At 43.4% G+C, this 14,230-nt stretch overlaps 1 protein-coding gene across 1 annotated transcript; it reads left to right on the forward strand.

Moving 5' to 3' along the window:
- The first annotated feature begins 443 nt into the window (after window positions 1–443).
- On the forward strand, window positions 444–13,579 carry cbx1a (chromobox homolog 1a (HP1 beta homolog Drosophila)). The gene is made up of 4 exons (XM_083977481.1): window positions 444–622; window positions 742–913; window positions 4,291–4,385; window positions 8,890–13,579. Exons 2-4 carry the CDS (start codon window positions 803–805, stop codon window positions 9,038–9,040), a joined length of 357 nt encoding a protein of 118 aa, XP_083833607.1. The 5' UTR covers window positions 444–622; window positions 742–802; the 3' UTR covers window positions 9,041–13,579.
- The last annotated feature ends 651 nt before the right edge of the window (window positions 13,580–14,230 follow it).

Consider the following 14,230-nt stretch of genomic DNA (forward strand, 5'->3'; position numbering starts at 1 on the left):
TATTTAGGACATTTCAACTGTAATGTCTCAATAACAAATAGAAAATCTTTTTTCTTTTCTTTTTTTAACATCTCAAGAGCAGGATCAAAAGTATCAGGGCGTATCCACTCTGGCTTCTAAACAATTAAACCCAGGTTTTGGTACATGGGCCCACGTGTCATGATGTATCAGTCCATCTATTTTCTCCATTCATCTATTTTCTCCATTCAAACAGAAGATTTAAACGTAAAAACCTCCTAAACCACAGTGCATATTCTAACCATATCTCTGCCTGTTTCCTCTTGGGCTCACCAGAGGGGCCCTAAGCAGACGTCAAGCTGGCGACCGTAGCAGTAAAGAAAGGCAAGAAGGCCGAGGAGGAGGAGCAGCCTGCAGCGCCGCCAGCAGCAGCAGCAGCGGCAGCAGCAGCGGCACCGGCACCACCAGCAACACCACCGGCAGCAGCAGCAGCAGCAGCACCAGCACCAGCAGCAGCAGCAGCAGCAGGAACACCACCAGCAGCAGGGGCACCAGCACCAGCAGAGGAGGAGGAAGAGGAGGAGTATGTGGTGGAGAAGGTCTTGGAACGCCGAATTGTGAAGGGCAAAGTGGAATTCCTGTTAAAATGGAAGGGGTTCTCAGAGTGAGTATAAGTCTGGCTCTGTAATACACTGTAACTTATTAGAGTGTGATCCTAAACGTTGTTGGCGTCTTTTGTCTACTAAAACTAAAACATCCACCGTCTGCACCTGCCTGTTCCAGTGAGGATAACACATGGGAACCAGAGGAGAACCTGGACTGCCCCGACCTTATTGCAGAGTTCATGCAAAAATACAAAGAGAAGGAGGAGAAGAAGAAGGAGGGCAAGAGGAAAGCTGCCAGCGAGGCCTCTGGAGACTCGGAGGAGCGAGGGAGCAAGAGAAAGAAGGAGGAGGTGAGAAAGAGTGACCTGTCCCATACAGCACATTCAGTGCCGTGAAAAGTGTATTTTCTTGCGTTTTTGCATTTTTATCACACTTAAATGTTTAAGATCATCAAACAAATTTTAATATTAGACAAAGATAACCCAAGTAAATATAAAATGCAGTTTTGATTTAACAAGGAGGGCGGTTGCCTTTTCACACGGGGCCAGGTTTGGATAGCCTTTTACCTTAAAAAATGAAATCATCATTTAAAAACTTGCATTTTCAGTAGGGATGTGAATCTTTGGGTGGCTCACGATTCGATTCAAAATCGATCTTTGATTCAACCGATTCTTGATTTTCTTTTTGCGATTTTTAGTTTGCTTTATTAACACCAGACCTTGTGAAAAAGTTGAATAATGATGATGTCTACAGACTATTATATCAGAAGCCATATCTCCCCCCCAAAAAATGCACATCACATGAATCAGATTTATTCAGCAGCAATATATTTGAACCATTTTAAAGTAAACTGCTACATGTAGCTGATTTTATACTCTTTTTTTCAAAAGCCTGTACTGTAGGGATGTGAATCTTTGGGTGTCTCTGTTCGATTCAGAATCAGTTCTCATATGCACATGCACATAGACATGTATCGCCTGTAACAAAGGTGCAGCTGGAGCGTGTGTGTATTTAACGGCAAAAAATAAAACAGCGAACGTCCTCTCTCCTCAATAGAGGGTCGGGTTGCTGATGGGCACATGCCTCGTCATAGACATTCAATAGAACATTTAAATATGATCAGTTAACGTTAGTAGGCAGTTAACGAGCGCCTTAGTGCCATGGCATGCTGCAAACGGCGCTGTGCGGGCGCGTATTGAGACGGAGAAAACGTGAATAAAAATCGATTTTTGATGATATGAATCGATCCAGAATCTTAGAGGATAAGAATTGCGATTCTTACATGAATGGATTTTTTCCCCCACCCCTAATTTTCAGGGCTCAACAGTGCAACAGTTTTGCTCGCGTTTGTGAGTTGATGATTTCCAGTGCAAATAGAAAATTCAGGGGTGCAAACTTGTCACCTTTCGGCGAAATTCGCCGTTTTGGATCCCAAATTGGTCATTTGTGTGATTCGTGTAAATCCGCAATAAAAAAAATTTGAGGGGGGGGGGGGGCGTGCACCTTATCTGGATGACAACGAGTGGTGGCAACGCTCCTCTTCTGTCCAGCAATACACACCTGAAGCTTCACTTTTAATACAGACTAACTAACGCGACTTTTTGAGCATGGCGAGTGAAAGAGTCTGAGCAAGAAGATGCGCCAGCAGTGTTGTTTAGGTGCTGTATGGGACCGCGTGTGTGTGATGATCGCGATCGCGGCCAATTAGCGATTAGCGCGTTTAGCATTTATTAGCTCCAGTGTCTCCCTCTTCTCTGGAGGAGGGTCTGGCGAGCGAGACTAGCTCCAGTGCGACCTGTTCAGCAGCAGCAGCAGGAGGAGGAGGAGGTTGACTGACTGTGGCAGGACACCTCTACCTCTGTTTCACTTTATGTTGCTGGTAAATAATGTGGTTGTAAAAGTAGTAGGCTAAAGTTAAATTATTTTGTATGCACTAATTAAAGGGGCAGAGCTTTACATTTTAGCTTTTATATTTTATAAGATATATTTTTTGTAAGAACCACAATTAATAAATATAGGTTATATATTTCAGTGAATTATCTAATTGTTCTTAGCATTTGTTAGATAACTTTATTTGCCCAATAAATTAAAACATGATGGAACTATCAGTGTCTCCTCTCTTGCCACCAGATCACCTACTTTTAACCTCAGACTGTCACAATGATGTATCAGATGTCAGACTGCCTCATTCTTTTAGTTTTAACCTGAATATACAAGACATGATTGATTTTCCCAACGATCAAAGTATACAAAACCGAACCGAAAACCATGACCACAAAACCGTGAACCGAACCGTTTGCTTGAACATCTTTTAAATACATATTACCGCTGTTTTATGTAGCCTATGGCATTTTTAAGCTTCATGTGTGTTATTGGACAGAAAGAGCAGCGCTGCCTAGGAGCATAGCCTACGTAGCCTACAGAAAACACATTTACATCAATAAATAAATGTTTCACAATGAACCAATCAGTCTGTATTACATTTTATTTAGTTTGAAGGCAAGGTTTGCAAGGTTCATCTGATGGACATCAAGGGACAGATTCTCCAAGTTTTGCACAGCTTTTACTCATGCTAAACCTGCACAGGCTGAAGACCCCCTTCACATATTTCAAAACCAAACACAGAGAGACAGATTGTGCAGGTTTAACAGGAGCAAAAGCTGTGCAAACCTGAGTAAATCTGGACCCTAGTCTCGTGCTAAAATTGACTGTAAATTCACCTTTAAAGTTTTTTTTTTTTTTTTTATTTCCCTGGGGGAGCATGCCCCCGGACCCCCCTAGGGGGTCGGTATCTTGTCACCTTTTTTACCCCTGATGAGTTTGCACCCCTGAAAATTACATTCAGTCGCATCAGTGTGACTCTGACAGAAACTGTAGTACATGCACCGTTTTGCATGCTGTTTAAACGTGAGCAGTATTTTTATCTAGTTTTTCCTTTTGGCAACCGATTCTGAATCTTCTCTCTACCAATTCAAGCGCAGCATTGTAGCTACGTAATCAGATCTGATACAGAGCATCTCTCGTCTAACCAATGCAGTCCTTCCATAACAGACACGTGACCACACACACACAGTGAAGACTGCAGCGCAAAACTAAAAACAAAACCGAGAAGTGAAAGTGGCAGTGTGAAAATGAAACCATAACTGTCTACTTTCACAACACAGCAAGAGAGGAGGATTAGATTGAAGATGATGGGAGAGACAGAAACAAAAGCGACATGGACGAAGAAGAGGACGGGGCGTTAAGCGAGGTGGTAGAGGGGGGCATGGATGAGCCGGTTCCATCAGAGAGAAAGGGAGAGGGCGATGCAGGAGGCAGCCGAGGCACTGCAACTGTGAAACTTTACAAGTACAACCCTCAGTGGGAAAACTCGTTTAGGTGCTTCGTATTTAAAGAGGGTAAAATGTTCTGCGGATGGTTAACATAATGGTTAAAATGTCCTCTTTACCAAAATTGCTGAGTTTTTCAGCATTAGCACAGTGCTACTTAGTGTCAAGCCATGATTTTATGTTAACTTGGGTTATCTTTGTCTAATATTAAAATTAGTTTGATGATCTTAAACATTCAAGTGTGACAAATATGCAAAAACTTAAGAAATTTGGAAGGGGGCAAATACTTTTTCACTGCACTGTATACATAAGTGCTTTAACGTTTAGTGTAGAAACAACATTTCCCCTCAGTCTGTTCTTTCCTCTTTGCTCATGTGTGGTCTTGTTCCTGTCTCCAGGGCGAGAAGGCCCGAGGGTTCGGTCGAGGTCTGCAGCCGGAGAGGATTATTGGAGCCACCGACTCAAGTGGAGAGCTGATGTTCCTCATGAAGTGGTGGGTGTTCGCTACCTGTGGATAAAGATCCAGTGACGTTGCTTTGTAGGGGATGGTGGGGGGGTGTCAAAGGTTAACAATATGTTTTAACAAACAATGCAAAGTGGATTTAGGCTAATTTCATTTCATTTGTACCTCTGTCTAATCTCTAGTCCATCTAAACTTGGGCTATGATTGGGTTAGATGTGGATCTGCATTAGGCAGGTTATACCAAATGGAATCATATAGTTAAAACAGAACAAATCAAATGGAAGTGGACTGTCATCCCATTTTAAAAATCTCTCTACAAATCACTGCTTTCAAACTGATTTTCTCACCAGTACGAGCTTCTTTTTTAAATTGTAGATTTTAGAAGTTTTTATAATTTCATGTTGTGCTGAAGTCAAATTCATTCCACAAAACTGCTCTTGGGGGCAAATTAATAAAGCATGTAGAACAAACATTAAAACATGCCTACAAAGTGCACAAAAGAACACACAGTCCATGCAAGACAACCTGTATTAATAAAAAACAAACAAATGATCAGTAAAGATGCAAAACAAATGCAGTAAAAGTATTATGAGAATCACAGTAAGATGGGAGAATGGGTTTACTAGTACAAATAACTGACTGTACGCATTTTGGTGGAAAACATCAGATAAAAACAGAGATAATCTTGTATAATAAAAGATTAACACTTAGGTAGGATAGATAGGTGCAAATCATATAATAGGGTTTAGTGGTGGAGCCAGCAGCTGTAGTCCTGTGGAGGGAGTTGGTGGTTTACTGTTCAGTGTTGACACTGCAGATGTGGAGCACTGATGAACATTCATCATGATGTCAGAACTGATGTGGAGTCTGTTCTGCCAGAGTTTGATCTACGGGACAGACACGGTGAAGTTCAGATACACAGGAACACTGCTTCATGTTATTGTCTCATGGCTTTTGGATTGTTTACTGCAGCAGCTCGGATTGGTCTTTCTGTTGTGTATTGTTATTATTTTTAAAAGTTAGTTAAAGCAACTAGGGCTGTCCCAAACAATTATTTTTCTCCCGATTAATCTATCGACTATTTTTTTCGATTAGTCTAACGATTAATTTTTTGACTAATCTAACGATTATTTTTTGGTTGACGATTAGTCATTTACAAAAAACACTTGTGAACATTTCTCTTATTTAAATTCTTCAGATACTCTTTCTGGTGTGCATTCCTCTTCATAATCTTTTTTTTGGAGGGGAAAAACTGTGCCACATCAGTTTGCTTTAACCTGGAGAGTGCACACTGAAATATTAGCACAATGATTTTGAATAGGCACATTTATTTAGTATAGTCATGGAGCAGACCAGTGTTTCCTCTAGGATTTTTTTTAAAGCCGGGAGTGCAGGACATCACCCTCACTTACGATCTGCATGCTGTGCTGCGTCCGGGGTGCACAGAGAGCAGCAGCGGAGTGGATTAAAAAAAAAAAAAAAAGACAACACGAGGACGTGTTTACATCTATGGATACGTAAAGCAGCGGAACCAGTGTTTCCCACAGGTTTGCAAGGAGACTGCGGCGGGTGGTCTGATTTTCCGACGAGGGAGGGGGACGGGGTGTCCGCAATCGGACCGTAGGATTTTCGCTTTTACTGCGCACCCTTCACTCTGTGTGTGTTTGTGAGAGAGAGAGAGAGAGAGCGTCAATCACGGTGAAAGAGCGCTATGCGGAGATGAATGAACGGAACGATATTGCAGCTTCAGGTGCTCGTTCATCGCTGTGGTGCTGCTGTGGTACAGCATGTGTTTTTCTGCTGCATGTGTTACAGTCTAATGGCGCTTTTCCACTACACTTTCACAGCACGGCTCGGCTCGGTAAAGGTGCTTTTCCACGAGTTCCTTAGTACCTCCTCAGCGGGGGCGGCACGGGGGTGATCGTGGGGCCGCATTGTCCGTCTCTCTTTTTTCGATCCGCTCGTCAGCTCCAAACTCACTCAACTGCACCTCGTTAACACACCACAGTGTGGTTTTACACACAGCAACATTTAACTCGGGTGAAGGAACAACAACAGTCTCGATACAGATCAGCTGGCGCTGTTGCCGCTGTGTTTTTGAAATTTCCGGGTTTGGTTCTCATGTCGGACGTCGCGCTCGCGCTGACGCTCTGCCCAATCAGTGGAAGGCAGTCGGCTGACGTCACGTTATAGCATCGCTTCGGCTCGCTTGGAACCAGGGCCGAGGAGGTACTAAAAATGGTACCTGGTACCAGGTACTAGGGCTAGTGGAAAAGCAAAATAAGCGGGCCGCGCCGCGCCAGTGGAAAAGCGCCATAAGGTTCACAACCCGACGGTGTGTTGTACCTGTCGACGTATTTACGTCATCGACGTAATCAGAAACAACTCGAAGGTATGTTGCACATGTCGACGTGTTTACGTCATCGACGTAATCAATTAGGTCGATTAATCGGGACAGCCCTAAAAGCAACATGTTTTTATGATGATGATGTGACGCTAAGTGAGGAAATCTGTTGTTTAATCCTGGCTCTGACTGCACGTTTCTCTGGGATATTCACAGTAGTCTATAATAGTACATTATAGCCTGTTAATAATTAGCAGCTGTTGTTAGCCCACTCAGTCCCACAGGTAGCCTTTGAGTGAACAGGTGGGTTCTTGTGCATACTATGAAATATAATCCTGCTGGCACCACTGGCCTTTGGAGCTCATAGAGGAGCTGGAGGATCACTGAACATCATCACACACTATCTCTCTCCGTCTCTCTCTCTCTCAGCCTACTTGCAAACCAGCTCAGAATTGCAGTAATAGAACCAACTGTCAGTGTCACATCAAGCAGCTGGATTCATGCAACCGCTGTCACTAGGGCTGGACAGGATGGTCTGAAGCTGATGTGGATATCATTTTAAGCATAGAGCACAACACCGATGAGGCCTAACATGATGACCTCTGACAGGTTAATTGAATAAAACTTCATCATGGCCCCTGTTAGTGGGTGGGATATATTAGGCAGCAGGTGAACATGTTGTCCTCAAAGGTGATGTGTTAGAAGCAGGAAAACTGGACAGTGTAAGGATCTGATCCAGTTCTCCAAGGACGACTGGGTCTCATGTGAAAAGTGGTCAGGATCTATCAGACCTGGTCCAAGGAAGGAACAGTGGTGAAGCGGCCACAGGCTCAGTGATACAGGTGGGGAGAGAAGGCTGCATGGCCCGTGTGCTCCATCCAACAGACCAGATACTGTTGCTCAGACTCCAAGCAGAGTCACAGGGGAGTAGAGCCAATCAGCTGAGAGAGGGAGAACGCAGGGCTCACCTAGACAGGCCACCAGTCTATTACAGGGACAAACAACACACACGCTCACGTTTACTTCTATTACACATGGATGCAAACAGCGCGCCGAAAAGCGAAACTCGCTTTTTTCATGACCAATTAGGTGACTTGTGTGAATCGTTCAGATCCGAAGAGTTTTTGTTTTTGGGAGGGGGGGGGGGGTCTCAGCGTCTCAGCTGGGGGCAGTAAAATGTTTTTCTAACAGGCTGACAGTGACAATCACTTGAAACTGAGGCGAACTCATTCATGGTTGCCTCTGATTACACTAACAGCCTACCTCCAATGTAGACGCGCGACATGCGCGCTCGTTAAAGCGGCGCGTATCCGCGTACATCGGTGCGACAGCGACGCCGTTTTCCCCCCCGTGCATGTGGAGATGTGCGTCACGGACATGCACGGTTCCCTACGTTGCTGTGTCAGGCAGGTGTTTCCACGGAGCTCTGCCCCGTTTCAGAGGTGAAGGAAGCCCTAAGACGTCGCCTCCGCGATGTAGAATGTGTTCAATTAAAGTGAAACTAACGCATTATATAGGCCTATATGTCCATTACACACTGAATGACACATCCCATGTCTCTATTTATTCAGTTTATTTTAATAGTAATAATTATGACTAACATTAAGTGAAGACCTAAAAATCAGTATCTCCAAAATGGAAATATTGCAAAGGTTTTTTTTTTTTTTAAGCATTTTTAATCTAGAAATGTTGGCCTTCTGAAAACTATGTCTATCTATATGCACTCAATACTTGGTTGGGGTTGAACTACTGGAAATTGCCTTTCCGTGATATTGTAATATTTGTTAATGGTGAGCACCCCCCCCCCCCCCCCCCGGGAAATTCCTCTCTTTTTTGATCCTGACCCGTTTGCATCCCTGATTACAGCACAGCTACCTTCCGCTGGTCTGTCTGACCCGCCAACCATCTGAATGAGAGAATTTAAAACTACACTGTGATAGTTTTTTGCCTCTCAATACCACTCATTTATTTTCTTATTGATCAATACTAGAAATAAAACTCAAGTAAAGTGTAAAATATGGGTCCTTTAAATCCACAACAAATAATTGTCAATTTTCTGATGTATTGTTTCCTTTTCCCACCCCTCTTCTCTCTCCTCTCCCTTCTTCTCTTCCTGTCATGTCTCTCTCCTGCCCTGTTGTTTGCTGTTTTCCTTCCTCCATCCCTCCCCTCCTGCCTCCAAATCAACAGGAAGAACTCAGATGAAGCCGACCTGGTCCCGGCCAAGGAGGCCAACGTCAAGTGTCCCCAGGTGGTCATCTCTTTCTACGAGGAGCGCCTCACCTGGCACTCGTACCCCACGGAGGAGGAGGAGAAGAAAGAGGAGGAGAAAAAGGACTAGACAAGAAGAGGAGGCGGAGCGCGGGGGGTTGTAGGGCGGGAAATCGACTACATACTGGTGAACTGTTTTAAGTTAGTTGACTCTAGCAGCCACTTTGGCAGAGGGAGAGAAGATTCCAAAATGGTTGCGAGTGAACTGCCAGTGTAGCTGACGGAGGAAAAACTAAGTTTGTTTTCCTGCCCTGGAAGGAGGTAGGCACACTTTCCTCAAAAGATGCTCCCACTTGTGTCTTGACTAAAAATGAAAACCTTTTTTTAAAGAGGTATGTTGACACTTAGTCTCTCATTGGTATTTTTCTTTATTATTTTTTCCCCTCACCAAGAGCATGTCACATGACGAGAGTTGGTCCCTTTTGGCGCTTTTCCACTACACTTTCACGGCACGGCTCGGCTCGGTAAAGGTGCTTTTCCACTACAGCTGAGTTCTTCTAGTACCTCCTCAGCGGATACAGATCAGCGGCCGCTGCTGACGTCACGTTTTAGTATCGCTTCGGCTCGCTTGGAACCAGGGCTGAGGAGGTACTAAAATGGTACCTGGTACCAGGTACTAGGCCTAGTGAAAAAGCGGGCCGTGCCGTGCCGCGCCAGTGGAAAAGCGCAATTTGTTCTGCTACTGTTGTCCCATGAATATGGAACTGAATACCATGATATGACCATCAAGTGATTGTTTCCCACATTTGGTGGCAAGCGCATGGTTTCGGAAATAACAGGAATATGACGCGAGTTGTCAAGCTACCTCTTTAACATGTACGTTCTCAAGAAGAGAGCTCGCTCTGCCACCACGGCCGGCAAGTTTGTCTCTGCTCCTAATCGCAGGTCCTTTTTAGGACGCGCCCTCTTTAACGCGTATGAGCCGATGAGTAGGCGGGCAGTTGTTGGCGGTTCGGAGAAGACAAATTTCCCTCCCCGTTTGGACAGGATACACTGGAGGGAACCTCTTTTGAAAGGGAAAGAAGCGTGCCGAGGGCGTTTGTTGAGGAGTGAGTGAAGTTTTGTCTCTTTCAGTATCTGTTCTCTTTGTGCCACCTGGTTTATTTTTTATTGTTGACGTAATGCTGTTCTTCATTTGAAACTCTCAAACACCAAATGACAACTGTACATTTTCACTCTGACGTGGACAGATTGATGAGGAAAGAGTGGGCGGGGTCACAGTCTACGCGAGAAGACCGACAGTTCTTCTGTTTTGACCTTTTTTATACTGTACATCCTACCAGCCAATATGGCAGCCAGCCGCTGTTGTTTCATTCCAGGTGTGGATGATGCTGCAGCTTCTCCCTTCTCATTCATCTCCAGTCTAATCTAATGAACCAAGTCTGTATTTTATCCCACTGTGATTTAAGGTGGTGGTTTGGTGGAGGCTTTTAGAGGCAAACCCATGAATGTACAACTGTTGCTATGCCATATTTCATGTGATACAACTGCGTGTTAAGGTGTAAAATGGGATGTTAGGGTTCCCAGTAAGAAACAACAGTGAAGCCTCACGGATCACTTTCACCAGAGTGTTTGTTTAATCACCTCTCCCACAGAGAAGCTCTCACGTCTCAGTAGGAACCACAGGTGTCAATTAGATTAATCAGCTACATGGTCCCGTTAATACTCAACAGAACAGACGTTGGTTAATGTTATTAGCACCTGTGCTTTCCCACGGAGGCATGTCTCGGTTTGTTTCCAGGTAGCGTCGGCCAGGCTTTAATTCTCAAACTCTGGAGTTCTTTTCTTGTACCGGATCGAAGGCCGGCTGGTTCCCTGCCGGGACACCGAACAGCTACAGCAATCTGCCACATGTCCACACACTGATGCACACAACACTTGAAGCACCAGATCAGGTAGTGAGGAATGGCAGCGCAAGGCTCATGTCAAACCTTTGACCTATAGATTAGAGGGAGGAATGGACAATCAGTTTTCCTGTGGTAATGTGATGTAAGGGGCCATGGCCTTCACACTGATAAGCAGAAGGAGAATTGATACATCAGCCATGGTAATATAGGCTTATTGCAGATAAATTAGTCCTATGATATATTTTATCCTTTTAGTAACAAAGTTAAAGTGGGTTAGTGAGATGACAAAGTGATTTAAAATGTTGTCGTCCTATGTTGGGATGGTTTGACTCCTTTATTTTACACACAAGGTACGACTTTGACTCTGCTGTAACAAAGCTTCCTGACAGGTGATCATCACATGCATCACGCCTCTTGTACCTGTAACAGTGTGGCTCAGGACTGTGGGACCGTTGCCGTGCGACCACTTGTGTTGGAGCCGACCGAACACACTCATTGGCTGCGGTTTGTCCATCCAGCACAAAAGCAGCCAATGAGCGCTTAGATGAGCTGGTTCAAGTGTTAAATTCCCATGCCACTTTGGCTGGTAGGTCAAAGGTTTCCTCTGCATCACATTAGTAGCTATGTGCTCCACAACAAAACAAGACTGTGTTTTTACATAAATGAAAGTACGTTTAAATAATCATTTGTTTTTACCCTTCTCTCTCACACACACACGCGCACTCTGGCACGTGTGTTTTCTAAACTGTATTATTTTAGCTTGCACTGGCCGGGCAACACTCAAGACATGATGGTCCAGCACATTTCTCAGTAGTTCATGGTTCCTGTTGCTTGCAGACCATCCTGTGTTCAACATGATTTGATATTTGCAACAAAACAAAAAAAATAGTTTAGGTCTCTTGACTTCAGCATGATTAACACACTTTACACGAGAGGTCTTTTTGTTGCTTACCCTTAACGTTTGTGTTGAATGTAGCCCGGCTGTGCTTCTTTCCAGGTATACTGTATTAAAGCTAATATTGTAGCTTCCTCTGTTAGCGGACCTGGGTTAGCTAGTTCAACTCCGTCTCTTGAGCTGTTTGCTTCGGTGGCCTGCTGTCGTTTTGAGAACCGATCATGAAGAGAGAGTTTAACTCAAATATTTTTCCTTGATTATATTTTTCTATTTCCAGTGGACATTTGTGATCCATCTGCTTCACCCACCCCATGTTACAACCTACTATAGCTATTTTTAAATATTTACCTTTTTTCACAGAATCTGACGAGTATTTTAACGAACCCCAAACCCAGACATGACGACAGACGTGTACGCAGTCCGACAGGCGACCACAGATTACATAAGCATAGTTCTCACAGTACGTCTGAGGCTGAATTGTAGGTCAACATGTGATTTAGTATTTGGCTTTTCAGCCCAGATGTAAATAGTTTCCAGTATGTACAACTTTAAGTGTATGACTAGGTAACTAAAGCATCTCTGTCCTTGGGTCTAATCCGACACCCGTCTGTTTGTTTCCAGTGGGACGCTCCTGTTTGTTTACTGTGTACGTCAGTATTACGACTACCCTCTGTTTATAATTCTCCATTGGCATGAAAGGATTGAATTAGCTGTACCTGGGTCTGCTGTTAGATTTTCTATCTCGTCTCAGAAACTTTTCTCTGTATTTAGCCAATTAGCTTGTGTTGTCTTGTTGCTTGTATATTGGTTTCCCTTGGAATGTCACTGTCATGGCTGATCTTCCTTTGGTTGTCTGTTTTGGACAATAAAGGTTTTTCGTTTTCATATCTACTTGTACTGTGGTGTCACATTATTTTTGTTTGAATAGCACACAATGGGAAAGACATAGCTGACAAATCAATATTGTGCTGCCAGTGGGCCCTGTGTGACTGTGAAACTGACTAAATGTGTTGTGTTTTGTTTTTTTTAAGAAAAATACTTAATCAAAAACTCCCTGTTATGGGCATTTAACCTTAGTGTTTACAACTGCAACTGCAATAGAAGTGCACAGTATTTGTCTGAGTACAACTAACACTTTTCCTGTTTTCTACAACTTCTGCTAACTGTAAATACCAGAGAGGCAACTCAGACTTCCACACAAGTTTTTAATAATACAAAATATGAGGTCCAAAGTCTTTGAATACCAACAACAACATTGGGCATTCATAAAAATGAAAGCTAATAACCACAAAAATGATTTCATACCTTTTTTTTTTTTCTTTCTATCAGTGGTAGTGACAGGCATTTGTGCAGGCTTTTTGAAAGGCAGGATTTTGGTGCAAACCATTTCATTCCACTCTGTGTCTTTGCTATACAAGAGGTACAGGCTGATGCAGTACAGTACCGGTAGTTTGATTTGAAATTAAGGTATTTGCTACTGTTCACCTACTGACAATGTCCTTTTAAATAAAGAGTCCAACAACGAACAAATTGAATCCTTGTATTACATTCCTGAGTGTTCTCTGATTGCACATTGTGCAACTTTAATAGACTAGCACGTTCATCTGGCTGTGCTTATTCCTGAGACACTAAATTGACTTAAGTAACTAACCTCTGCTGCCTTTAAGTGTTTTTCTACTAGAATCTACACATTCATTATATAAATACTATACAAATCAAAACTGCAGCCAGTTCTTGGTAGTAATGTCATCAGACTCCAGAGTTTTTTCTTGCTCAGGTTTGTGTACAATCACCAGAGGGTGACATGCTTTGCTAGCCTTGATATTGGAGTCCAAGTAATTTTACTTTTATCTCCAGGTATATTTATGGCACCATCGCCCTCAATCTTAAAGGGATAGTTCACCCAAAATTCAAATTTCACTCATTATCTACTCACCCTCATGTCGAGTTGTCGACTAAGAGCTGTGAGAATTTTCAGAGTCCTCCGTCCCTTCTCTGAATTACAGGGGGGGTCCGCGCAGCAGTATTTGTCCATATAATGGTTGTCAATGGATACCAACTTTCTTCGTCCAAAAAGACACACCAAAAAACATCCAAATACCTCCATACTGCTCGTCTGTAATGTCCCTCTTGTATTGAAGCCCCAACATGAGAAATTGTTCTGCCGGTCACAGGAAGAGCAGTGAACTGAGACACTGGGAGCTTCCGCTACAAACAAGCTTAAAATATAGACTTAATTTAATTTTTTTCGGAACAATTTCTCATGTCAGGGCTTCAATACAAGATGGACATTACAGACGAGCAGCATGGAGGTATTTGGATGATTTTTGGTGCGTCTTTTTGGACGAAGAAAGTTGGTATCCATTGACAACCATTATATGGACAAATACTGCTGTGCGGAACCCCCCGTAACTCAGAGAAGGAACGGAGGACTCTGAAACTTCTCACAGCTCTTAGTTGACATGAGGGTGAGTAGATAATGAGTGAAATTTGAATTTTGGGTGAACTATCCCTTTAA

The sequence above is a fragment of the Trachurus trachurus genome (genome assembly GCF_905171665.1).
Source record: "Trachurus trachurus genome assembly, chromosome: 8".
NCBI lineage: Eukaryota > Metazoa > Chordata > Actinopteri > Carangiformes > Carangidae > Trachurus > Trachurus trachurus.

Excerpts from the sequence above, each read along its gene's own strand:
- cbx1a (XM_083977481.1), top strand. The coding sequence starts at position 803 with ATGCAAAAATACAAAGAGAAGGAGGAGAAGAAGAAGGAGGGCAAGAGG. Across the intron at positions 914-4,290 it reads GCAAGAGAAAGAAGGAGGAG|GGCGAGAAGGCCCGAGGGTT; the intron begins GTGAGAAAGAGT and ends TCCTGTCTCCAG. Across the intron at positions 4,386-8,889 it reads CTGATGTTCCTCATGAAGTG|GAAGAACTCAGATGAAGCCG; the intron begins GTGGGTGTTCGC and ends CCAAATCAACAG.